The following is a 26,119-nucleotide window of genomic DNA, read 5'->3' as shown; positions in this document are numbered from 1 at the left end:
TAATAATTTCTAGTTTGATCTTGGTGGTCGCTAGAAGAAGATAGGGTTGGAAAAGACCCGGCTCTTGTGAGCTCCTCAACGGAGACGTAGGCACTTCTTTGTGAGGTGGTCGAACTCCGGGATAATCCCTTGTGTTCGTATTCGTGCAATTTGTTTTATTGTGTGAAATTTGTGATTCATCATACAAATTGCTCTAGTGATCATCTTGCTAGTGTTAAGTGTTATTCTAGCTCTGTGATATCCAGTAGACCTAGCTTCAACCTTAGATTCTAGCTATTTGCTTTAATTCGTAGTTGTTCTAGAATTCCTGTATAGACCGGAGACTCCGGACTAGACCGGATACTCCGGACCAGACCAGAGTATCTGACCTTCACCGGAGTATCCGGCAGATTTAATCCGCTGTTTTAGTTTTAATTTTCAGAAAAGCCTAGTCACCCCCCTCTAGTCACTTTCAGCATTGAGCTGTTAGCAAGAGTAAGCCACAAGGTTAAGTAAAACATATGCGGTAAGCAACCTAGACATATACGTGTGAGCACATATACTTAACCAAACATACCATTTTACCCTGCAATAACAATTAAACATAATGCATCTAAAATAAACGTAAACATGGCTGTAAGAACCAAAACCACCTCGAACCGACATACCAACCATCTCGTACCAATGCGGATAAGCAATGGCATGCTCATGACCAAGAGCGCGGCAGTTCGAACTGTTTATACACCATGCAGGGGGATACTTCTAAACCCACACGACTTGAGGACCATACGGCTTGCATGACCATGCCGGATCATACGAGGGGGTACTCATGTCAACCTTTCCCAACCAGCCCCAACAGTTTGCGGCATGCATCGCTCGGCGCAGCGGTACTAGAACTACTCCCGGAGCAAACTAGTACCACTACAAGCCTGCTCGCTCACACCGTCGATGTTCAAGCCCCAAAAAGCCACAACTGCGAAAGTACACGTCTCGTCTTACCATTAGATCGTCATGTGGTGACTAAGGAAAGTGCTAAAGCCGACTACACCGACAATTGGTGCTTAACCGGTGCAAAGAGGTCTATGGTGTCTGGTTTCCTCTACCGACCTACCCAGGGGAACTCCACATCCGGGCAGGACAAAACACCTCCTAGCACCGCCCACACCTTGTCTCATACTCACCACTCATACAACCAACACCAACAATCAACCACGGTAACCATTGTGAAAGTAATTTAACCTATAGCTCGCGAACGATGGGACGTTCCACCGCTCGACTTCTACCGAGGATCTATGCATTTCTAAGCATCTCGCATCACTTTTAAGTTAGACCTTATCATGAATAAACCCAGGCTACAAGGATATAGATCAACAATAATTCAAGGTAGAGACAATGCAATCAACATAGGTTGTACCCATAAAAGCCCGACATCGACTTCCTATATATGCAAACCTATACATAAGCATAATTTATCAATATTTAGACTTTATTCAATTCAACTGACAGGGTGCAATATGTTAGATGCTTGCCTTGATGCACTGGCTCACCAAGACGAGGTGCGCCGGGATCGTCCTCGCTCGCTGGGATCGTCAGTTCGGCGTTCTCTAAAAAGGATCAACGCGTGCAATGCAATGAGTATGAATAAAGTGCAAACATATGCCACAATATGCATATAATGGATGAAAATATTTTTTTTCTTGATAGAACAAGTCATAAGGAAACTAGCAAAATTGGATTCATTAATTTTGGACTCGCAAAGAACCAACGGTGAATTAACGAAGCTTTATCCTAATTAATTCACTTCATAAAATTAATTAAATTTTTCATGGCTGGGGACATTTTTAATAGGTATATTAGGTTATTATGAAATAAAAAAATTGGTTTCATAATTTTTGGAGCTACAGAGAATTTATTATGAATTTTAGAAGCCTCAAATCGCCTGATGAACAGTAACTGTGGAAGTTCCGCGAATTTCTGCGGAAGTTCCACGAATTTCTACGGAAGTACCGGACTGTGGAACTTCCGGAAAATTATGCGGAACTTCCGAACTTTCCAGAAAAGCTCTATTTTGGGGAAAAACTTTGCCAAATTGATTTACAATCCTCTCCAATCCAAAGGGGAATATATTTAAGATGGTTTATCGAGTCTAGGATTCACTCATCAACCTAGCAACTCGATTCTCAACTCAAATCTCATCTAAATCCTCTTTTTGTCCAAAACTTCAAAACTCATTAACTTTGCTCCACAAAATCGACCATCCAAATCACGAATTCATGCCATGAGGAGCCTAAGGGACTTACCCAAGATGCTTGTAGAGTTGGGTGACCACCGGGGAATGGAGGAAACTGAGGGAAATCGAAGAACTCTAATGTTCCTCGTGCTTCAACCAAGAACATCAAAAGACATCAAATCCGACTTGAATCTTTCAGGAAAGAGCAAACTAATTGAAGGGATATGAAGCTTATGAGCTAAGGATCGTGCGAATACTACATGCATACCTCAAATCCTTCTCTTGAGATCGGATTTTGGGAGAAAGGGAGAGAGAGTGAGAGAGGGAGTGAGAGCTCTTGCTCTCCTTGCTTTGGCCAGTTGGGAGAGGAGAGAGGCACGAGAGTGGGAGTGAGGAAGCAGGTGGGGCTGCTGCCCAAGTGGAGATGGGGTGGTGGGGTCACATGTGGAGCCCACGTTTTAAGGAAAAGGTCCGTTTTAACTGCGAATTCAATTATTTTCTCTCCCGAATTTTCTTCTCTCATCCAATTGACTTCTAACGAAGTGCATTAGTATTCCCAATTGCAATTACGCAAAATTAAACATAATGCTTAAAAAGCATAATTATGCTTAATTGCGTGATTAAGGATTTAGGACGTGACAGTTGTTCCTGTTCGCTCACAATGGCACCCCGTTCACGCATGAGGGCTTGTCATAGTGCTTATGTTATTTTTTCTTCTGTATGTCCCCTCTCCTTTTTTAGCGCTTGTTTAAGCGTTCTATCATCCTAATTTGTTCTGCCTCTTGTTCTGTATCTCGCTCTTCTTGTGATCTCTTTTGACTCTTGTAATTGCCGATGTCGCCTGGCAAACCATATTTCCAACACATCACCCCAATGCCTTGTGTGCAATCACCGTGCTCCTTGTTTCACAGGGCCAAGGTGAGCTCGTCCCTATCCTTGTCTGGCTTGAAAGATTCTTGTGCAGATTACTCGTGAGATTCTGCAAGCTTTTTTTCAAGATCTTGCATCACTTCTGAGTCTTTAGAGGTCGTAAAGGATAAGTTTCTATCAGACGAGTAAGAAAAACCCCTCCCAAGAAGACTTATATCGATCATTCACTCCAACCCTCTATCTCAGGCTTGACACCTCTCTCTCACAGTTCATCTTGCTATTGTTGTCACTTCCTTTCATTCCTCACGTACCCACGACTACCGACTTTGTAGGGTATAGGTTCTTCTTCAAGTTTGCTTTGTTCATCTCGCTCAACCTCTATGCTTCTTTCGATAACTTCTACTCCGCAAAAGGTTTGCCAATGATCTTCCAGTTGCGGCTAAAGATGCCCAAATGGGCCGTGCCTACTGGGCTGGCCCAAGGCACGATACTGTAGGCACGGCACGGGGCCATGGGTCGTGCCTGGGCTGAGCGCGCGGCACGGTGTGCCGGCACGGCATGGAACGACCAGGCACGATCCGACCCGGCATGCATGGGGCCTGCTATTTTCTATTTTCTATATTTTTTAATTTTGTAGCTATTTTTTATCTAGTTTCTATTTTTATCTCATTTTTATCTATTTTCTATATATTTTTAATTTTGTAGCTATTTTTTATTTTAGCGGGCCGGTTGTGCCGACGAACCGCTCGTGGCGCCGTGCCCACCGTGCCTATCGTGCCCATCGGGCCAACCGTGCCACCGGACCGCAATCGTGCCCGGGCCGACCCAGCACGACACGGTGGTCGACGGGTCATTTCGTGGGCCAAGGGGGAGGCATGCGGGCCAGCATAGCATGGCCCGTTACACTAGTCAGGCCGTGTCATAGCTGAGCCCATGCCGACCCGACCCTAGTGGCCCATTTGGCCATCTCTGGTTGCGGCCATTTGAGGAAATCTAGCATTATACCTTTCTGCACATATGTTCTATTCAATGTCCCCTTTTAGTTCTCAAATGAAAGGCACATGATAATTAGCATCTTACGCTTAACTACTATGTGCATATATTCATTTTGGAAGACTCGCTAAACACCGAACAAATGAATCAGATTATCCTATATGCATATGTTTATTTTAGAGCTCTCTGGAAATAATAGTCCGGTGTGTTCATTTTGTGAACACCGGATCATCCGGTAAGGCAAAAGACTCTGCTCTAAACTTTCTGTGAACACCGAACTGTTTTTCATTGTTCTCACCGGATTATCTGATGTAGCACCGGACTAATTTTGATATGAGCACCGGATTATCCCTTCAGATAATTTTCAGTAGAACAATGTTATGTGTTTTAGTCATAACTTTTCGCTCTGAACTTTAATTTTGCTCTGAACTTCAATTGTGAAGAGCTCTACATTATTATACAGAAATTCATCCCATTTGATCACATCAAAATTAATGGAACAAACCTAATTCATTTTTCTCTTTGTTCCGGCTTCGGTGACTTCTCTTTTGTTGCATCTATGAGCTCTACTAAAGCATATACTTGACAAACATATTAGTCTCATTAACTATATTATTATTAATCACTAAAATCACATACATGCCCTAAGATATTCCTCTACAATTTCCCAATGGTATGTTCGCTATAACTGTGTATTTAACTTGTACGCCGCGGCTTGTACCTGAAAATAATCCACGCCGTTCTTATACTCTGTGCTCACACGGCTTGCATCGTACATTCATTTTCTATCCATATATAATTATATCATTATTGTAAATTCAAATTTATAATATATAGAACATTTTACGATCACCAACAAATAAATTAGCTCGTTGTCTCCTTTTGCATGCTTTGGCGTCCGCTTTCAATGAGTATTTATTGGTATCATCCCTAGAAATTTTCTTTATTATTCAACCTCTTATCAATGACTCATTAAAAACATAAAAAATAAATATGTTCATACATAAAGTTTCTATATTGGAGCTTGCTAATTAATTAAAATATCAAAAATACAATTGGATCTTGCTACATACCTAAATATCATGGTGAAATTTTCTAATTCATTAAAAATCAAAATAAGGGGTAATATCAATTTGGGTTTTTTTACTAACTGAAAGTCCTTGATGTCGACTAGAGGGGAGGTGAATAGTCATTTCTAAAATTTATAACTCAGCAGCGGATTAAACAGTGTCCAGAGACTCCGGCTCAATCCGGATACTCTAGGTTCCGGAGTATCCGAGTTCACCCGGATTATCCAGACTATATAGGAACTCGAAAACAAAGTAAATTTAAGAGAATCTACTAGAGACTATGAGCTATCACTGTATCTCTAAGATGGATATGTTGTACTTAACAATAAACCTACACTCAAATACTCGCAAGCAATAATATTGAGACAAATTCTCAAATAGCAATTTGAATAAATAACTTGCAAGAATTTAAATGAAGACAAGATTTAAATCCGAAGTTCGGCCACCTCACAAAGAAGTGCCTACGTCTCCGTTGAGGAGCTTACAAAGAGCCGGATCTTTTCCAACCCTATCCTCACCCAAGCGACCACAAAGATCAAGCTAGGGTCCTTACTCAAATCGTGGGTGATACAAACTCCCTGTAGCACTCCATAATGATTGGGTGTTTTACGGGTGACCTCTTGTCGTCTAGAAGCACAAAGCTTCAAGAGAAAATATTGCGATTCGCAGCTTGGCAAGAACTCAAAATGCTCAAAGATTTTCTTTTTACTCTCTTACTCCAAATCTCACTCCTCAAACCAAACTCACAAATCTTAGCAAAGATTGGGCACTAGAGGGGTTTGGGAGGGCTATTGAATGCTCTAGAGAGAGTGAATGCACTGGTGGTTCAGCAAGCATTGAATGAAAGGGGGTGAAGAACTATTTATACTCTTCCCCCAAAAACTAGTCGTTAGTGTGCTATTCAGACAGATTCGGAGTATCCGGATTCACCTGGAATCTTCGGGTAGCACAGAAAACCACGCACCTAACTTGTCAGAATTAGCCATTACACTGAACCGGAGTATCCAGGTTCACCCGGACTCTTCGGGTAACACTTTGAGAAAAAACGGCTAGAACACTAGTTCGGAGGATACCTGGAAGATCCGGAAGCATCAGACCTCGGAGACTCCGGACCAACTAAGAGATTCCGGCTAAAAACCTTAGCTAACCGATGGTCTTTCTCGGAGTCTCACTCAGAGGCTCAGGGACTTAACAGCATCCAGAGTATCTGGGTTAACTCGGAGACTCCAGGCTTAAAATTAAATCGAAACCGAGAGCTCTTCTCGGAGACTCACTCGGAGTCTCCGGAACATTTGCACTGTCCGAAGTATCTGAGCTATCCCGAAGACTCCAAGTGCAGAAATAAAGCCAAACCGAGAGCTCTTCAAGGAGTCTCACTCGGAGACTTCGGAACACCTACAAAGTCCGGAGTTTCCAGACCAACCCGGAGACTCCGGAAACAGAGAAACATGCCCTATGTTTCCGGTGTTTGTGAGTAATGGTGTCTCTTGAAAATTGATTTTCACAAAATACTTTGAGCACTGAGATACTACCAAAACTTAGAAAAACATCACTCTTAATAGTACGACATTCTTAAAACTCAAATTCAAATTAGAAACAAGTTCTTCATGTCGCTTCTCCTTTCTTTTTGAGGGTCATTGACTTCTTTATCCTTTTCAACGGGACTAAAACATATTCATACACTTGATAAAACTATTAGTCTCTTAATCGTTTATCATCAATTGTCCAAAACCCATAAGGGACCTAGATGCACTTTCAGTAACATTTTGAGTTAATATGCTAAATATAAGATTTAACTTGGGGATTTCAACTTACTTAGCTCAAGAAGTTTCTAGAAGCTTGCTTGCTATTTGGAAAAAATTCAGGATTCACTTATCAAAAAAATAAAAAAAAAGTAAATGAGCAAATAGAGAAGAAATAAGAGATTTTGTTTGAATAGCTAGAGAGAGCTTATATAGATCTTCTTCTTGACAAAAATGAGCTTAAGTGGTTGGGGAATCAAAGAGTGAGAAAGAATGAAGTGGATGCTGTCATATGAGAGTTTGTGAGAGGGAGAGAAAGTTCTGATCAAACTGTCTGTTAGCTCGAACTTGAAGAATGTGAAAAAGGGGGCATCACTGCTGATTTATTTAACCAGCCGACAGTGATGTTATGCTATCATTGTCGGTTGGTGGATTAAGTTGGCAATAATAAGAGAGCAAAGCATCACTGTCGGCTCAATCTATCAATTGATAGTGATGACACTTATCACTACCGATTCATAAGCTACAATAACTGATTTTTCATGCAACTTACGAACTGACAATAATGTCACATCATAAATCTGATTTTGTAGTAGTGAATATACAGGATGCATTAATAATTGACACGACCAGCAATTTTAGCTGCGGTATCCTCAAACCAACAAATATATTCCACCGCCAGACTGAACAATCCCGAGCTAGTCGCGGCATTTATTGGTATGGTCGCGTCAGGATTCCGTGAGGAACACGGCGGAGGCAGATGACGGCCGTTCCGGGGAGCAGTGGCCGGGCCTGCGCCTGTGCTCGGCAGCAGGCCTCGCGGGGGAGGTGGAGTTGCGGCCCCTGTCGACGCTGACCCGGGCGCTGGTGCTGCTCCGCATCCGCTCCTTGAATACCCTGCACGACTGCATGTGCGAGTGCAGCTGCTGCGGCTTGAACTCCTTCCCGCACTGCCTGCATGCACGCCGTAAAAGATGCGTGAGGCGGCAAGCGTAATACCACCAACTCTCAAAATAGATGATATTTTAGAGTTAAAAACAAATATTAATGTGAGAGATAAAATGATCATTTTACATTCTTTTAATACTATTTATTGTGTGAAAAATAAGATTTGTATTGGAAAGAAAGTTACTTAATGGAGGAAATAAGATTGAAAAATTTGAATTAAAGTTACCTCGAAACCATAAAATACTATGTATTTTGAATATTATAGAAGAGACTAAAACATCATCTTTTTTTACGAAAAAATATACGGTGGACAAATCTCAATAACTGCTGGCGAATCGTGTTATACAGTACACCGGATCACTAATGTTCAATGGAGGGCCTCTTTGGTTTGGACCTCAAGGCATTGGTCCGGGCGGGGAAACTTAAGGCCCATTTATCCCGACCAGGCCTTGTTAAAAGCCCGTTTAGATGGGTGACATCCTAAGCTGATGCTTGACACGACGTCAAATTTCCAGTATATTCAAGGTTCGCTACAAAAGAAGAAAACTAGTTCGTGCTTCATAGTTCATACATCAATATCATCACTATTCACTAACCACCCAAAATCCCTCATGGCCAGTGTTTTAAAAAAGCACGTCTCGTAATTTTCATCAACAGAAGTTTTAAAAAAGCACGTCTCGTAATTCTCTGGCACGTTAGAGGAAGATTTGATTTTGGGGCTCATTCCTTACTGGACTCAGAAGAGATCCTAGAGAGAGGCTGACCCAACCAGGAGACCGACGAGGGCATCGTCGGCTACGAGTGATGAAGGACGGTCGGTGTGCCAGTGTAGGATTGAGAAAAATGACACTGAGTTAGCATAACAATGGGTGGTGCCAACAGTTTGGTAACGGAAGCATCGTTGAAGAGGGATGGAGAAGGGCAAGAGGTAGGGATGAGCACACGAACTCCTTGAAGGGCGGGGAAGCACGAGCATGAGGGGAGCCATTATCTTTGATATTTTCCCCATTTTTCTGTGTTAACATGCAATATCTTTGATATTTTCGCTTCGCCTAAAGTACAACCGCCGAGGATCGGCTGGGTGCTAGGTAGAGCCCGACCGCTCGCCTAGCGCAGAAACAGGTCAAAAGCGAGACCGAGCAAACTGCACGCTTGATCGGGGAGCGAATCGCACAATCGGTTCAAGAGAAACGAGCGAGCCTACAGCTGTTGCTTTGTACCGGCACTTACGAGCATCGCGGGAGAGCAGCCGGCTTGTGCGCGTCGGCCCCGTCTCGCTTCTTCCCAACATCTCGCTTGCCCTGCTGCTTGTCTTTCCCGCCCCTCCGCAGCCTCGCCTTCCGGCCCACGCTGTCACACGCACAAAATTAACAAATCATTCAAACGAACCATGCTAGCCTAGCAGTTCCAAACTCCTCAAATTTAACAAAATTATCTCATGTGTAATATAGACGTGGTTCCTCTGATGTAACTATATGAGGTGATATTGTCACTGGCACGTAGGCCAACTCGCGCGTGTATGCCTCAACTCACCGGAGGCCACAGCCATCCATGCCGGGGCACGTCGGCGTCGGCGGCCACTCGTCGCCACGCCGCGCGACGGGGAGGAGCGCTGCGTCGTCGGCGTCGGCCGCGCCGCACGTCAGGATGTTGTGGAACGCCCGCGCCACGCGCATCCTCTGCGCCTGCTTGCCCACCGCGTGGCTCCTGCCGCCCGCTCCCTGCAGCTGTTCCTCCGGCGCCTTGGTGACCGCCTTCTTGATCGCTGCTTCCTCCCGCCGCTGTTTTTGCTCGTGATGGTCCTGTGACAGGTCGGTCTTGAACGGCGCCGTACGGCTCGCGGGCTCGCCGCCACCAGGCGAATCCTGGTCGATCGGCGGTGGCGGATTCGGGGAGCTCTCGCCCGAGTCTGGGGTCAGCACCACCTCCACGGGGCGATTCTGATCGTTGCACGGCGACTCCTCCTCCTCCTGCTGCTGTTTCTTCTCGTCTGGTACAAACAATACGTCAAATTGTTAACACGCCGAAATGATAAGAAAACCAGGCCACAAACAAAATCAAAATAATAAAAGTTCAGGACTGGAGTCACCTAAAGACGGAGTCCTTGGCGCTTGGACGCAGGGAGGAGGTGTTCCCCGGACGTCGCAGCCCTTAAGCACGTACTCGTTGTCGGAGACGGGCGTGATGAGGTCGTCGTCCTTCAGGTCCTGCCACACGTACCCGGCCTTGTACTTCCTGATCAAGAAGAATTTACGGAAGGATCATGCACAAGGAAACGACATGGCTGTACTGATCCGGGCGGATCAAGAAGCTATTAACAGGTAATCAATGGAAATAAAACACTGCCGAAGAAAGGAGATTGCAAGAGAGGTATCCATGATCACCAATGCACGAAAGGAAAGAATTGCACCACAATTGGTTCATGGATCATACCGTTTGTAAGACCACGAGAAATTGTCCGGCATGTCCTTGCCGCGCAGCTCCGAGAGCCACCTCTTGACATCTGAATGGAACACGAACGGCACGAGTGAGCCGCATTGATCATGGATGCAAATGGAGTTGCCAAGGAAGGACAAGCGAAAGGCAGGCACGTACCGCGGAGGCGGACGCCGGCACGGTTGAGGTGGCTGACGCGGAAGAGGTGCGGGTGGTCCGTCCTGCCGCCGCGGCTCAAGAAATACACCACGTTGATCCTCCTCACCTCGCCGGCGCCTGCTCCCCCCTTGTGCCAGTCCATGCCCTTCTCGGTATCGCCGTCGACGACGACAACAAGAAGGGCAATCCAAGAGAACAAGAAGATGCCACCAAATCAAGGTCTATTTAAATCGCTCGCAAGATGCAGACGAGGCTGTTCTTTTGCCGCAACTAATTGGCTCTAATTCTTATGCGCAAGAGGGCAAAGAGGGAGGCCGGCGTGCATGTGTCAACCCAGGGATTCAAGAATGAAACGAAGAGCACCGAGCGTGGCTCAAAATGTTGGCCTGGGATTGGAGGATTTGCATGGTAGAACTAGAATAATACTACGGGGGAGGGTCAGGCAGGCCCCCTCCCTAGCTTAGGCTGGGGAATCTACTGAGGATTATAATACGACGATGGGTGCCTTGTGTTTGTGTTTGGATGGGGGTAATCACTATTTATGTGGCGTGGTTTTGGTGATCGATGGTGATGGTCCACCTCGTAGAGATGGAAAGGAATAATCACCGATCGAGATCGTGATGCATTCCTTGTATGTTTTTGCTTGGTAAATTTCTCTTCATCTCTTTCCTCTGATCTTTTCTCACCGCGTTTGATCAACCGTTTTGTCATCTGCTAATCGCCATTAGAGAAGTACAGTGCAATATGGACTTGGACAATCGTTTGGGGTAGTGTAACAATACTATAGGTCAAAAGTAGAAATCAAAGCTGTTCTTTTCCTCATAAACAGGGGGGGTGAAAACGCATCAATGTGGGCGGTCAATAAATAGATTTTTTTTCTGTGCAAGTTCGTCGCTAGCTGCAACAGAAACTTGAGGCGGCCGTTATCTGCATCTGTTGTTCCTCGACTCGAAGTAGTCCAACCTCGTGAGCTCCAGGAGCAACCGTGACCACTTTATCTGTATCAGAGTATGTTAAATTCGTTCAACAATGTTCATTCAACAATGGCGTTTGCATTGGCAGCATCTAACTAGCATTTCTCAAGTGCATCACATGTATCACACTTACCGTTTCCATTTTTTATTTTGTCAAAGTTCGCCAGCGCTGGGAGACAAACTGCTAACATCGACCTTATACGAATCTGGAATCTCTACTCTTCTGAAGAACTTCGATCTCCATGAACCTGCCATTTGTTTTCACAGCGTTCCCGGGGGCAAAGAAAAACCTTGCCTGGTCGCTCGTCGCCGGACAACTACGTCCTTTTCCAACTCCTCGCAGGCTTGCCACGGTACGCGCCCCTAGGATAGCACAAATCGAGCTCTTTTGTTAATGATCGCCGTGCTGGTTCGTAGACGTTGATATTGACGGTTGCAACTGCTTCAAGGTGCATTGCAGCGTCGCTTTCCAGGTTTTTCTTTACTTCCAAACTCCAAAGTCACCAAAGCGAAGTGCCGAGCGTCAGTGGCACCACGCAGAGGAACTATAGCGCGGCCCAACCCAACCCAAGCAACAAGAGCTGTGCTTGTTGGACCACGGTAGAAGTGGATTTTAACTGGCCTCGGCTCGATCGGCCGGGCCACTACTATATATTCCCCGCACTGGTGTAGCGTGAGTGCTGCCAGAAAACAAACCATCGGTTTGCAATTTCAGGGAAAGCGTACTGCAAGACAACACCCAAACTGCACGATGTAATTTCCTGTTTGCCTTCACTTATTCAGCGACTTGCATTAGATCTTAATTCTTAAACATGCATACCGTCTTGTGCTTGTGTTCAAACAAACGGTGCATTAAATATATATGCCGGATGCAGAACAATATCTGGATCAAACCATGGTCATCTATCTGATCCTGAGACCTGAACTTCAATGGACGACTTGCTGTTTGTACTGTAATCTATATATATATATGCTGGAAACATCATCAGCAAAAGACAAACAAGTTCATGTACATGTACAGATATATCTCTGGGCTGGTACGGACGCACGTCGTGATCAGGTCACAAATATGACCGACGGATCGCAGCAGCACTCGTCTATCAGGAAGCAGCAGCACAGAGCAGCAAGGCTGTGTCCAAGTTAGAGAGACGCGAATGAGCACAAAATCAAATACGACTTATTTTCTTTCAGCTAGTGATGGTTCTGGCTATATATCGATCCTACAAGCTGAATAATATTAAATCCTTTTTCTTGGAAATATTTACTTTTTTCTCGAAGTAATATCTTTAGTTTGGTTGAGAGAGGAAGCTATATTGTTATCTAATCTAGTTGCTGACAGAGTCTACTCGGTCCAGGCTTTTAGCTCATTCTGTTAGGGAGTTCGTTTTTCAGTCAGCTAGAGAAATTGAGCACGAACCGGAGCTAACGTTGGTCGTGCGCGTCCGTGTGCAGCCGATTCGGAGTTCGTGGGATGGCACGAACAGATCATGCCGAAGAAAGCTCACCACGTTTCCATTCCATTTTGCTAATAAATAGAGAAGAAATCCCGAAAAGCTGCGATCAATTCAGCAGCACAAACATCGAGCCCCTTTCTCTGAACTTCTCTGAAACTCAGTTCTTCAGTAAACTGTTCATCGTTCTATGCCTGATTTCGGTCAGGTGCTGAGCAGAATTTCAGAGGAGGCCAACAAGTAGCATCAGAACCGCTAATCGATCCTGCCGTGATCTCGCCACGATGTCATCGTCCCACGCTCCAACCCGATCAAGGACTCCGCCAAGCACTCGCCGCCGATCGACAACACCTCCGCGCCGACCACGACACCGCAACGCCGTCGGCCACGAGCAGCAGGTTCAGCGTGTTGTGAAGGAAGTCAGCGGTCCGGCCAGTGACTCGCGAGAGCTTTCGGCGGCAGCCTGTGGCCCTGTGCTAGCTGCTCATCTGCGCTGCTTTTAGGCGCTTGGAATTGGCCGTGACGGAGAAGTGTGGCCAATTTGGACAACACAGTGGCAATTCGAGCCACTTCCAGCATTCGTGCCTATGCGAGGAATTCTGTGAGTGATCAAAGAGCCTTTCGATTGCCATCTAGAAGGCTGGCGCTATTCAGGAGGCACAGCAGTGAATCGGGATTACAAGAGAACATCACGAACATGGAACGTACTGATCTTTGGTGAAGTTAACACTAGAAAATGAAAAAAAAAAGTAAAATAAAAAAACTGCAGTGCATGCTTTAGTTTTATGACATACACACTTATTTTGCTTCTGAAAATATACAAAATTACTTACGTGTTTAAATCAATTTGTTTTTTTGAAATTTGCTTGTAGCAAAATTATTCATAAATTAGTTTGTTTTTTATTGAAAATATGTAGTCCCTAGGGTGGGACGGTGGGATGACTTCAGAGTGTTGGATGCGGATAATATCGGTCTATCCTTGGCAACTTTCTCTCTTGTTGAGTAATCAGTGATTTAGCTTTTCACCATATCGGTCTATCCTTGGCGACTTTTCGGATCAAGCAATTTTAATTATCAAGAGATGTTTTTTCATTCGAGGCTAACTGTTTGCTTGTATGCCAACTGTATCTTGTAATTGACCTCAATAAATCAGTATATGCATTAGCTGTTTTTTTTCCCCTGATTGATTGTTGACTAGTGTAATATAGTTCTTTGATGTAGCTTACAGTTTTATTCAACATTTCAGGTGATGGTGAAGTATTTACATCGGGCAAGGGTACACAGGGTCAACTTGGTCATGGGAACATGGACAATATCCCTCATCCAAAGTTTGTTAAGTTCCTTGAAAATCATAAAGTGACCTGTGTGTCTGCTGGATGGAACCATTCTGGATTTGCTACAGGTCTCATAGTCTTCTATGTTTTTATGTTTGATATATTACATGTGGCATTTCTATAGTACGGAGTATATTGCATGTATTTGTTTTGTTTTTCGACAAAGATTTCATCTTTCCTTGGTATTGGCATTTTTTGTTTGAAAATAAAAAATTGCTGATGAGCTTTGCTGTGATGTTTCTAGTTCGTATGTTCAGATTCTGGACAACTCTTTCGTGTGTGGAGATGTCTCGTTTGGACAGCTTGGCACTTGTGATAACCACTCAAGGAACTTGCCTTTTGAAGTGGCATACTTTACCACAAGACATGCTGAGAAGCTTGCTTTTGGGATGCGCCATTCTCTTATCCTATTGAAAGGTAAGTAAAACCATGGCCAGTTACGGTGAACTTGGGCTCCGTCCAAAGCGAAGTTTTTCGGTTGGTTAAGCATCCATGACCGATTGTGGACTGCATCCAGGAGGAAAAGTCATGGTCTTCAGGTGGAGGATTCCTGCACTCATTGCTCGCAAGTTCCGAAGACCACATAACACTTGCTCCTCTATTGTGTTCAGGCTCGCAAGGTCCGGTGGCGGTTGCTTAGGCGTTCAGGTCCCTGCTGAGGGGATTTTCTTGGTCGACTGATGGTTGGACCTTCGTATCAGAGTTGACAGTGAGTTCTGCAAAGGTCTCAACTCATTTGTCCTTCTCATCTCTTGGTGTATCTGGTTGTCAAGGAATGATATTATTTTTAATAGCCACCGCATCACCTCTGATGCTTTGGTGACCCTTATAAGGGAAGAAGCTGCACGTTGGTGCTCTGCAGGGACGAAGAATTTGGCCATCCTTTGTGAACACCTTCGTACTTATGGTTCGATTGCCTAGCTACTGATGTCGCTTAGTCCCTTTTTTCGTTGCTGCTAGTTCCTATGCATTAGTTAGTCTTGCCGCACCCCACTTGTGTAATTTGACCGGTTTTGGGTCGTTGTACTAAATTTTATTTTGCTCCTTTTTAATACAAAGATACGTAGCTCTACTGTGTATTCCAGAAAAAAAAAGTTATCAACTTAGTTTTTTCTTCTTCAAGAAACAGCATGCTCACATATCCCCTGCAATTTTGTTACCTTCCAAAACCACCCATTCAGCAATCTTCCTGGGCCATAGCCAAGATCTACACTGACTCATTCATAATGCCTATTCTATAGTTCTAACTTCTAACATTCTTGAGAGTTGAGAGGAATTATACCTTCCAGAACCACCCATTCAGCAATCTTTCTAGGCAATACCCAAGATCTACACTGACTCATTCATAATGCCTATTCTATAGTTCTAACATTCTTGAGAGTTGAGAGAAATTATTCCCAATCCCACATTGGTAGGATCTTTCACGTCACATTGTTGAGGAGGAAGTGCCTAATTGGCGTCCATTGGGAGGTACACCACCTTATATTTATCTGTTATCTTTGCAAATAAAAGATCTGAATGAGCTTGCTGTGATTGGCAAAGGCCACATGATGTGGCGGCATGAATCAGCGGTGTTAGATAATCTTTTCATGCAGCACAAGTGATGCATATGCAGGACATGTTAGAGGTGTTAGATCATCATCACAACTGTAGGATCAGAGTTTCACCTTTCTGCACTAGTGATGTATATGCGGGAGATTTTTAGGCATTCGATCATCAAAGCTGCTGATTCGATGTGTTAGGGCATCTCCAGCGGAGCCGGTTTCTGCCGGCCGCAATACTGTACCGTCGATTTTGCTGATCCGTACGGCTGCATACGCGCTCCAGCAAAGTCGCTATCGAGCGGCACAGTATTGCGGCCAGCAAGTGGACGGAGGTTGGCAGCAGCAAATTTGCGGGAGGAGAGAGGAGACCGCATCACTGTTTACAGAGGATGCATGTGGATCCGAAAGAAGGAGGAGAGTAATAAAAAGTAGTAAATAAGATAGCTGTTGAAGATGAAAAAAATAAAGAATACTGTAATAGTATTAGGGGATAAATTTTTAAAATATTTATTAAAGATGACCTTAGATCATCTCAGAATCTGATCTATGAGAATTTAAGGACTGGACCATCTCTCTTACTTGATATATTGACATATTTATCAAAATTTCCATCTACGTTACCATTAGATGACGCTGTTAATCTTCTTTTCTCAGATAATTCAGTGTACGGATTTGGCTCTGCAAGACGGGGACAAGTTGGTAAATGCGTTTCGAGAGCCAAAAATCATATAATATCCCCAGTCTAATTGATGGTTTTCCAAACTGTAAGATAGTAAATATATATATGCCAATGGAGATCACAGTGCTGCATTGAATGTTAAGCCTTGTAAATTTGTACTCATCCACTCTTGCCTTCTCTTTGATCTTTGACTATAATTTCCCTTTCATTGCATGCGGCAGAATCTGGTCGTTTGTACATCTGGGGAAGGGCATTAACTGGACAACATGACGACGACCAACCTCGGGCGGTGTTACCCTCTTCGAGTATTTTTCTCAAGTGGCATTAGGATGGCATCATGCATTAGGAACGTGTTTGGTTGCTCCATTCCGCTTGTGTAAATATCTGTCGGTGCAGTCGTTCGTATCTAACCACGTGTTTGGTTGCCTGGACCGGTCCTCTCACCTGTACCTTTCCGTGCAAATGCATGAGCGTGTACGTGTCGGACCTGACTTGTCCAGTGAAAACACATATTTTTTATTTAACTTTAGATTTTATTTAGATACCAGAGTGATTCAAAAATTCTAAATATTTTAGTAAGTAAATTAGAGCCCATTAGCAACCCATTTTAATTAGTTTGATAAAAAATCTAAGTTAATATTTAATTAAAATTCTCCAAAAATTATAAAAAAATTCACTAATATTCTTATCATGTGATGTACTAATTTATAAAAATATTTTCAATTCTATGTTATTTGGTAAAAAAATGAGTTCCTTTATAATACAACATATACTCATGCGGACAACCAAACATAATCTCTTCTCAATCAGACTGAGCACATATAGTTAACCAAACGAACCCTACTGCATCTCTCTAGTCTATCTGAACTCAAACTGCATGACTCATACGAGTCAAGTTTAAGCATGCTGGCAACCAAACATGCCCTAGTTTTATCTGGTATGTGTGCATTGTGTTTCATTTAAATCGAACTATACTTTCTGGAAATGTTGTCAGATTTGTTGCCATTTCGTATTACAGAAGGAGAGTTGTTCACCATTGGTGTTTATCGCCACCAGAAGTGGGATCTCCCTGTGTCAGGTAATGCAGCGGTGCAGCAACCAGATATAAGTGCAACAAGCAGTACTCATGATGGTAGTCCTTTCATCTTTGACCATATTATGGTATCGAACACTCATAACTTTCAAAAGTTTCTCTTCTTCATCATCATCATCATTTGATGGTGTTGTAATACTGTTTTTCGTCAATCAAAGCCATATTTGTTCCACCTGATGATACTGTTGTGTTCGCGCCTCTCGCATCCTCTGAAATTATGTTTGACATGCAGAGTCACCCTCTTTGTCAACTTTGGAGAGGGTTCCCTGTATTGATGGAGAGCAGGTGGTGCAAATAACAAGTGGAACTGAACATTCTGCTTTGGTAACAAGTAGAAGTTCTTTCAAGGGCTGAAATTGCGCACATAAAAAAAAAAATCCACGATGAAACTGACTAATTGCTCTTGCATCCTTTATCAGATAAAGGAACAGTCTTCACCTGGGGTTGGGGAGAGCATGGACAACTTGGTTTGGGTGACACTTCTGCTCAGGTGGTTCCTCAGTAAACATAGGTGACAAGGGGCCACGTACTTCTGGTTCACTTGCGTCTATTGTGGGAGTGGATTTACCATTGCGGTGAAATCGATCTACTGTCTGGTTAGTATGTAATGTACCATGTTTTCCTTTCCAGTTTCCACACAGCACGTGAAGGATAAACACCAGATACTTTCTTGTGATGCCATTGGTCAAGCTGATAAGAAGGATAAACACCATATACTTTCCACACAGCACGTGAAGGATAAACACCAGATACATCCAGATATTTGTGCCCAAATATCTTCATGTTGTGATTGTTGTCCAATCCAGGGAAATGATGTGTGCAGGACGATTGGGTCAATGTTGGATGGATCCCTTTACCAACTGGCTTGTTTGAGCAAATATTTGGGCACCTTTCGTTTGAGCTACACATTTGACTTCTCCTTTACAGATGGAACTGAAAAAAATAAAAAGGAGTATGCCGTTCAGTGTCAGTTCATCATTGCATCGAACCATATTCTGGATTGACAACAAATATACAAAACAGTAGTGACGCATCTGGTTCTTGAGACAAAAGAAAACAATATTCTTGAATGCGCTATCTCCAAAAGGGTCAAGCTTCTGAGCACAGCTGACCTTCGAGTGAGGACAACACAGTAGGAACTAGATAGCAGCAACCAGCACCTTTTCTACAGAATCCGGCCATACGAAACGCTAGTAGACGCTGGTCTACTGGCCACATGAAGATACACGACTCTTAAGCAAACCAAACGGTCCATTCAACCAAAACCTGAATATTCTAGCCATGCATTAGCTCATAGTTGCTACTAGTCTAATCGAGAGTAAACTTAGAGAAGTGTGTCGAGAGTTTGAACGTGGAAGGGTCAGAGAAGTCCTTGATCACGTGGTGGCAGGTAGTACGATCTGGTCAAGAAAACTTGCATGCCATGCTGCCTGCCAAACGCGACGTCTGCCCTGGGATATTCCGGTTGGATGTTCCGCCTTCGATCTCGACGTCGGCGACGGGAACGGGGGCGCCAATGGGATGATTACGGGTCGGTTTCGCCTAACTTTGGGTGATCTTGTAACGGTAGCATTTGCCTGGATGGATATTCCGGGTCTTCCTGAATGTTCTTGAAATATTCCAGCTTGTTCTTCTTTCTGATTACGTGGTTTTAGCAGTTGAACGAGTAAACTTTCCGTGTTTTCCTTTTCCTCATTTTTGGTTCGACACGTGGAATTGATGTTGTGTTGGATTTGGGAGCAAAGATTTTCGACTTTGACGGCTGAAACTGAAAGTATGGCGATTCCTACACCTTTTGGGTTACCACTTTTAGAACCTAAGGACATATGATTTGATGGATACCTTGCTTATTATGGGATTGAATGACTGGATGTCATCGACAAGGGTTCATCCAAAAATTGGTGCCAGCTGATAACACCCGTTTTATCCATAGCTGATATCCCTATTTTTGATACTACTATAGAAACCTCTTTTCTTGCTCCCAAATCACTGCTAGTACCAACGGATGGATTAATTGTTAATCACTTGTAAACCAACAGTGATAAATTTACTATATATATAAAGGCGCACTATCTCCTCTGTCTGAGTTCGAGTAGAGCACATAGAGTCAACAATGATACTTAGGGTATTACTACCAGCACACACTAAGAATCGATAGTGATACTATAAGTATTACTATCGGCTGCGGCTATGAACCGGTAGTGATAAAGACTATCACTGTTTGTTCCTAAATTAACAGTGATAATCCAAAATTGGCAATAAAGCTAGTTGCGAGCTGGTAATGGTCACCTCTGTAGTAGTGCGACCATTATTTCATAAGCGTATTGTGGTTTTTCTATCACATGTGCAACGTATATTTATGCATTGGAACATGTAAATCCGATTTTTTAACTTTGGCTCTCAATTTCTTTATAAATTTTAATTTTACCTTACAATAAATGATATAGATTGATTTATTTTGAAAGATACTTCATGTATTGTAATTTTTGCTAATTTTCATACAGATGTTAGAACAAAAATCACTGGACATATTTGTATTTTTGTAAACCGTGTCAATATTAAAAAATAACCTTTTATCAAAGGGAGCGATCAACAGTTAGGAGAAGATGAAAGACATCTTTAGCAAATTAACAGAACAAGTGATTGCCACCATACAAAGTGACAGCTCATAGCATCTCATTAACCAATTTCAGACTGAATAAACTTTTTGCAGAGATGTAGTTAAACGAAAGGACAAGAGCATGGGTGCAGCATTATGGTACGAATCCAAATAATCTTACTCCCAATATGCATACTATTATGTTATTATATTCAAGCCTATCACATCACAGTAAGGCTATTAAATTGATATCTAGAGATAACTCTTCTCATACAGTGTAGTTTCTTACGGGCTCTTAAAACAATGAATTTTTGTTGTGTCTATGAGAATGGACCTAAAATGTTAGAATTATTGCCGGAAAATAAAAATCTGTTTAATTCTTTATCACGGCAACTAACAATCTTACGTGACACTTATTAAATATGCATGATACCACCCGTTAAGAGTAGACTTACACTATTTTCTCCACCTCACAATTTCAAAGTACGTGTCCATGTCCTTAAAAAGCATGTTCCATCATATTTGTCTACTGAAGGAAGTCGAAAGCGTTGTTAGTATCGGTTGCCGAGCACAAACAAAATAAAAAAGAAAATAAATAGGGCATAAACAAAATAAAAAAAAGAAAATAAAGTAGGGACACATATAAAAGAGAAAATCTACGATTTGCCATCGAATAACTACTGATTCTACAATCCGCCATCGAATAAGTTCTGTTTACTTCTATACCATCGAATAAATGTTTCAGTTTCTTATATGTCATCGGCTTCCGATACTGCCTTTCGCTATACTGTTTATGAACAGTATCCGAGAATAAAAAAAGTCACAATAAAATATGTCGAATTTTGTGCACGTTCTATAATTCATAATCAACCTATTTTAACTGTATTCACCTAAAAATACTGTGTAAAATTTAAACTAAAATTTCTCAAAATGAGGTACTTTTGTAATACTGTGCATTACAAAGAACTAATTTTTTCACCGCGGGAGATAATTTTAGAAATTATTACATCACATTAGAGGAATATTAGTAAATTTTCTCAGATTTTTTGTAAATTTTTATGAGGCTTAAAAATTGCAAGAAGTTGCAAAAGTAGTACATTTTGAAGAATTTTATTTTGAATTCTATACAGTATTTTTAGGTGAATACAGTTAAAATGGGTTGATTATGAATTATAGAGCGTGCACAAAAATCGACATATTTTTTAGACTTTTTTTTATTCACGGGTACTGTTTATACTGTTTATGAACAGTGCAGCGGAGGGTAGTATAATATTTATTTGATGGTATAGAAGTAAACAGAACTTATTCGATGATGGATTGTAGAATCTGTAGTTATTCGATGGTAAATCGTAGATTTTCTCCGTATAAAAACCGGAAACGGATGACGAGAGAAAGCTTCCACTTACGCAGTGCCCACTGCTCACAACCCCTCCGGCCCTCCCAGCCTTCGGCTGTTTCGCTTCCTCCACTCTCCCCAACGAAGCATAAAGATGTCAAAATTCCAGTCTTGAGGAGCAAAATGTCCAAGAAAGAAGCATCCCTTGTCCAGTCATAGGCTCATAGCCCATTTATTTCCGCGGAAGACAAGGGAGCGAGGGGATGAAGGGGCGCAATGGTGGCAAGATTAAGATTGGTGTCTGCGTCATGGAGAAGAAGGTGAGCGGTTGGGCGGGCCTTGTGCGAACCTGTAATTTCCTGGGAGGAATTTCGAGTTCTTCCTGGCTGTGTTTCTTGGGGTCGGTTATGCGGGGCTGCTGCTGCGGTATGATCAAATTACTATCTGAGCGGTCGATTAACCTTTTTTCCTGTTGGAAACTTCGTAGGTGTCGTGTTCTCCCATGGAGCAGATTCTTGAGAGGCTGCGCGCGTTCGGGGAGTTCGAGGTAGGACTGGAAATAGGTCGTTCTGGCGGATTATTGTGTGCGTTTTGTTTTGTTATTAATAAATTTGGTGTTTTTTAAGAACAAAAAGCTGGTATGACCAAACATTGAAAAAAAGGTTCGATTTTAAGCCAGCGCAAGGTCCACATCTGTCTCTTTTGCCCTGTTGGTGTTCAAATGTCTGAACTCTGAAACTAGTTCAGCAGCAAGTTATTTAACTAATTGTCTTGTACTGAACATCATCATCATCAACAACAACAACTACAGCTTTTGTCCCAAGCAAGTTGGGGTAGGCTAGAGATGAAACCCACAAGATCCAACTAAAAAGATGATGAAAAAACATCAAAGATAAAAAATAATATGCATGCTTTATGGATGCAGATTATAATTTTTGGTGACAAAGTCATTCTTGAAGATCCCATTGAAAGGTATGCTGGACAAGTGTGAAGGGAAGTCCTCTAAGAAGTTTAATCTTGAAGTTCTCTGCATATCGATGAAATTTAAGTAGTGAATTATGCAGGCAAAATCTTACTTGAAGCATGAGGTTAGTATAGATATCGTCAGTTAAGAGAGTGATTGACAATATCTGTCCACATAATATACATGATTTGGGAATTTTTGAATTCGTGGTGCTAAATAACTCCATTATCCACGAGCTTTATAGCAGATCTCAGGTTGGCAATGGAGACCATATTCTGGGTGATTTTTCTATTAATTTTTGAGATTTTTTTCAGTAAATCTTATCTCATGTTGATTCAATTATGCCCTTTTTGTCATCATATATAGGTTTATTTCGAGTTTTGTGCCAGCATTATTGTTACTGACACCATCTGAAGTTCAACTTCTGGTACTAATTTATTATACTAACTGCTACTCCTTTTCTTTTTAGTTGGCCTTTATGTGATTGTCTAATCGCTTTTTACTCAGCTGGGTATCCACTAGAAAAGGCAGAGAAATACGCTGCTTTACGCAGGTTAAATACCTTCCCTGACTCAAGCATGTCATTTTGTAAGCAAAGGATCTAAATATACACTGATAGAGTATTTTCTAGTACTATAAGCTTATGATTATGGTTAAAATTCTGATCCATGTGTGACTTCTGTATGGATTTACTAGTCTTAATCCAGATACACTTTCATTTTAGTCTGCAAGGTTTGCATCATTTTGAAAGAATTTTTATGGAACACCATCTTGAATGTTTCTCTGATATGGTTTCCTCTGAATTCACCCTTGACTAACAGTTCTATCTAGACCGACGCTTCTAATAATAACATTTCTGGAATTCCTGTCATCGTGGAATTTATCTGCCTAGATGAGAGTTCCTATATGCACTTTCCCATTACTGAAGAAATGAAAGAAAACTTCAGAAACCATATTTCTTTCATGTATATTTCTTTTGATTCTTGTTTGGGAAAACATGCAAGTAACTAAAGGGCCTGTTTTTGTCATAAAGAAAAATAAACACATTTGATTACAAGCAAGAGTACTCATGCTACCCTAAGGAGTTTTGTGATTTGCTGAAGTAACATTTTGTGAATATTATTCTTTAGGCCTTTTATAGTCAATGAATTGGCCCCACAGTACCTCCTTCATGACCGCAACAAAGTATATGAGGTATTAATATCACTAGCACTAGCGCTTCATAGAAGTCAGACATCTTTATTTCAATATTTATTTATTTTTCCTGTGGGCCTCAAATGAGTTTATATTGTCTCTGTTAGATGCTTTAAAGCTGGATTATTTCTTGCTATTTATCATGGGGATGACAATTTAAACTAAATGGAAAACAAAAATCTTCCACTAAGTTTTCAATCAACAGAATACAAAAAAGATGGCAGCAAGATCGTCTCTGAACGTCTCTTGAAAAACCTTAAAATTCCAAAATGTAACCTTTCTTTTTCCAGAAACTATGATTTAGTTCTTTTCCCCCCCCTGCAATCTGTGTTAACCTCAAGACTCTACTGCAACCTCCTTGACATTCTTATGTGGAATTGTTCATACAAGTAGTATCTTTTTTCCCAATAAACACAGGAATTCGACTAGATTGAGATGCTCAAGAAATTGACAACAATGAGATAACCACATTTGATTGGTTTACTCAGAGATATGTATTTTAGTATCTCTAGCTACGACGAAAAACACAAGTCTTAGTTCGTATAGCTGCGTATGCTTCATGAGTGTTCTGGAAATTTGGAACTGTTTGATTATGTACTGTGCTAATATTTGGTCATAACTTACTAGAACCTTAGTTTTTTTATTGCCCACTGTACTCCGGTATTTTGGTAATCTTATTCTTCAGGAGCACTAAAGTATTTATCTACTTGGCTTTACTGCCGTGTCTATTTCCTTTGGCTTCCTGATACAACACTGTTACTCAGTAGCAAATATTCTGGGATCCTTTCATGGGCAACAGATGATTTTATAATCCAATTATACTACAGAAGGGCCTAGTGAACTCTAGTATGCAATGTACACGAAGGCTTTATCATCCTGTACCATAGTCCAAACATATATTCTCTTGTTCCAGAATGTTGATGTTTCGGTTTTTGGTTTTTTAGCAACTTAAATTGTTTGGAGTTCCTGTTCCAACCTATGCGGTTGTCAGAAGAGAGTACCCTAATCAAGAGCTAAACTACTTTGTTGAGCAAGACGATTTTATTGAGATTCATGGGATACGGTTTTGCAAGCCTTTCGTGGAGAAACCCATTGATGGTAACAACTCTTAATTTGATATGTTTGTAATAGTCTTTTCTTGCACTATTTCTTGTTTGTTCTTCTCTGTCATCAGTCTTGAACTATGAATAACAGCAGTCATTTTCTTTTAGCCCAATGCATCAAAAATTGAAAATTTTGGCACTATATCTAAGAAGACTAAGCCTGAAGTCAAGCTAGGATGCTTCATTTGAACTATCTACTTGAGAAAAGGAGAAAAAACCCATGCTATATATCACTGTGACTCACAACCTTGCGAATATCTTGCACACATTGAAAACAGAGAACGAAAAAATGGACCGGTGATCGAACCGTGAGTTCACTGGTTCAACTACCGGTTCAAATAAAATAATAAATAAGTTTTTTGAGGTCACATTGAGAGAAAATAAATATCAAAACTGAGTATCCCTTTGGAGTTAACACTTCACATAGTCCGGTTGGTTGGTGGCTAGTGGAGTAGCTCGTGTAGCTTTTCCTCACATCTTGTGTTCGAGTCCCCATGGCTGCATATTATTTTTCTCATTCCAATTGCAAAATGGGTCCAACCGCTACCGGTTCAATAGAAAAGCCTCCGGTTCAACCTGGTTTTCACCGGTTCATACCAGTTGAATTGCATGGACTATATTTAAGCTGAACCGAAGTGAGGTCGCTGGTTCCGGTTTTTCCTGGTTCAACCGGTGACCCGGGTTGGTTTTTTGTTCTATGATTGAAAATAAACATGGAAAAATACCAGAGCCCAACCAACACTAGCTCTTAGACTTCTGTCCAGTAATTTATCAAAGTTCTGTAATGTATATCATTGACATGTGGGCCTGGGCCTTGCAATGCTACAAATCTAATTTCAAAATATTATCTGGTACTTTCAGCATATCTTTTGGTCGCAGAAGCATCTACAATAACATTGTTGAAGCTTTGACGGTTTGAATAATGCCAAACATTAAATGTATTTACAGTCTGGACATTCTTGGTGAACTTTGTATTTAATACATATTCTGTGATATGGTTAGATGACTGGCGGCAGCTTGTTCACCCTCTCAACCCAGCAGGACTCGTTCCAGCAAAGAGGGAAGCTTTGAGTAGCTGTATTAGATGGAAATTTAGGGTCCAAGGACCAGAGTGGAGGCAAATTCGCCCTCCAGGTAAATCTGGAGGTTCTGAACAGCCGGCGGAAGGGAGACTTTGTTTATTTCTTTCTTGCCTAATGAATCCTAGCACAACCGGCTGCCTTTATAGACTAGGCACCATCTAAGAGGTGAGGCCAACAACGTGGCTAACAAACAAAATCAAATCTGGCCTATTACTTTATCCCTAAGAAAGCAAACTTACTAATCTTATTTTCCCTGGTACCTTGCCTCATGTTCGTCTGCTGCTACTGCGCGCGCTACGGTAGGCGCGGTGCTACAGTGCCGTGCGGTACAGTACCAAC

General features: G+C 42.0%; 2 protein-coding genes and 1 pseudogene across 11 annotated transcripts in view; 2 read left to right on the top strand and 1 right to left on the bottom strand.

Moving 5' to 3' along the window:
* Positions 1-7,612: 7,612 nt before the first annotated feature.
* LOC133906995 (protein SOSEKI 1-like) lies at positions 7,613-10,569 on the bottom strand. The gene is made up of 6 exons (XM_062348968.1): positions 10,428-10,569; positions 10,266-10,335; positions 9,915-10,067; positions 9,366-9,782; positions 9,063-9,182; positions 7,613-7,838 (listed from the first exon to the last, which is right to left on the bottom strand). The coding sequence occupies exons 1-6, from the start codon at positions 10,567-10,569 to the stop codon at positions 7,613-7,615; spliced, it is 1,128 nt and encodes a 375-aa protein (XP_062204952.1).
* A 1,074-nt stretch (positions 10,570-11,643) lies between these two features.
* Positions 11,644-18,110, top strand: LOC133906988 (ultraviolet-B receptor UVR8-like; annotated as a pseudogene).
* Positions 18,111-21,490: 3,380 nt separating this feature from the next.
* LOC133908875 (inositol hexakisphosphate and diphosphoinositol-pentakisphosphate kinase VIP1-like) overlaps positions 21,491-26,119 on the top strand; it is a 28,501-nt gene continuing 23,872 nt past the window's right edge. For 6 of the 10 annotated variants that reach the window (XR_009908277.1, XM_062351072.1, XM_062351076.1 and 3 more), the window contains exons 1-7: positions 21,491-21,757; positions 21,925-21,984; positions 22,363-22,409; positions 22,871-22,954; positions 23,532-23,595; positions 24,540-24,693; positions 25,701-25,832. Coding sequence is in view for 9 of the 10 variants with exons in the window: in XM_062351072.1 (XP_062207056.1) it covers positions 21,701-21,757; positions 21,925-21,984; positions 22,363-22,409; positions 22,871-22,954; positions 23,532-23,595; positions 24,540-24,693; positions 25,701-25,832 (598 nt within the window). In the remaining variant the exon portion in view is untranslated. Of the gene's footprint in view, positions 21,758-21,924; positions 21,985-22,362; positions 22,410-22,870; positions 22,955-23,531; positions 23,596-24,539; positions 24,694-25,700; positions 25,833-25,852; positions 26,107-26,119 lie in introns of those variants that run through there. The other 4 variants (XM_062351075.1, XM_062351074.1, XM_062351073.1 and 1 more) reach the window with 3 other exon arrangements.

The sequence above is a fragment of the Phragmites australis genome, chromosome 2 (assembly GCF_958298935.1).
Source record: "Phragmites australis chromosome 2, lpPhrAust1.1, whole genome shotgun sequence".
NCBI classification, from domain to species: domain Eukaryota; kingdom Viridiplantae; phylum Streptophyta; class Magnoliopsida; order Poales; family Poaceae; genus Phragmites; species Phragmites australis.
This window is presented reverse-complemented; position numbering and strand designations above follow the sequence as displayed.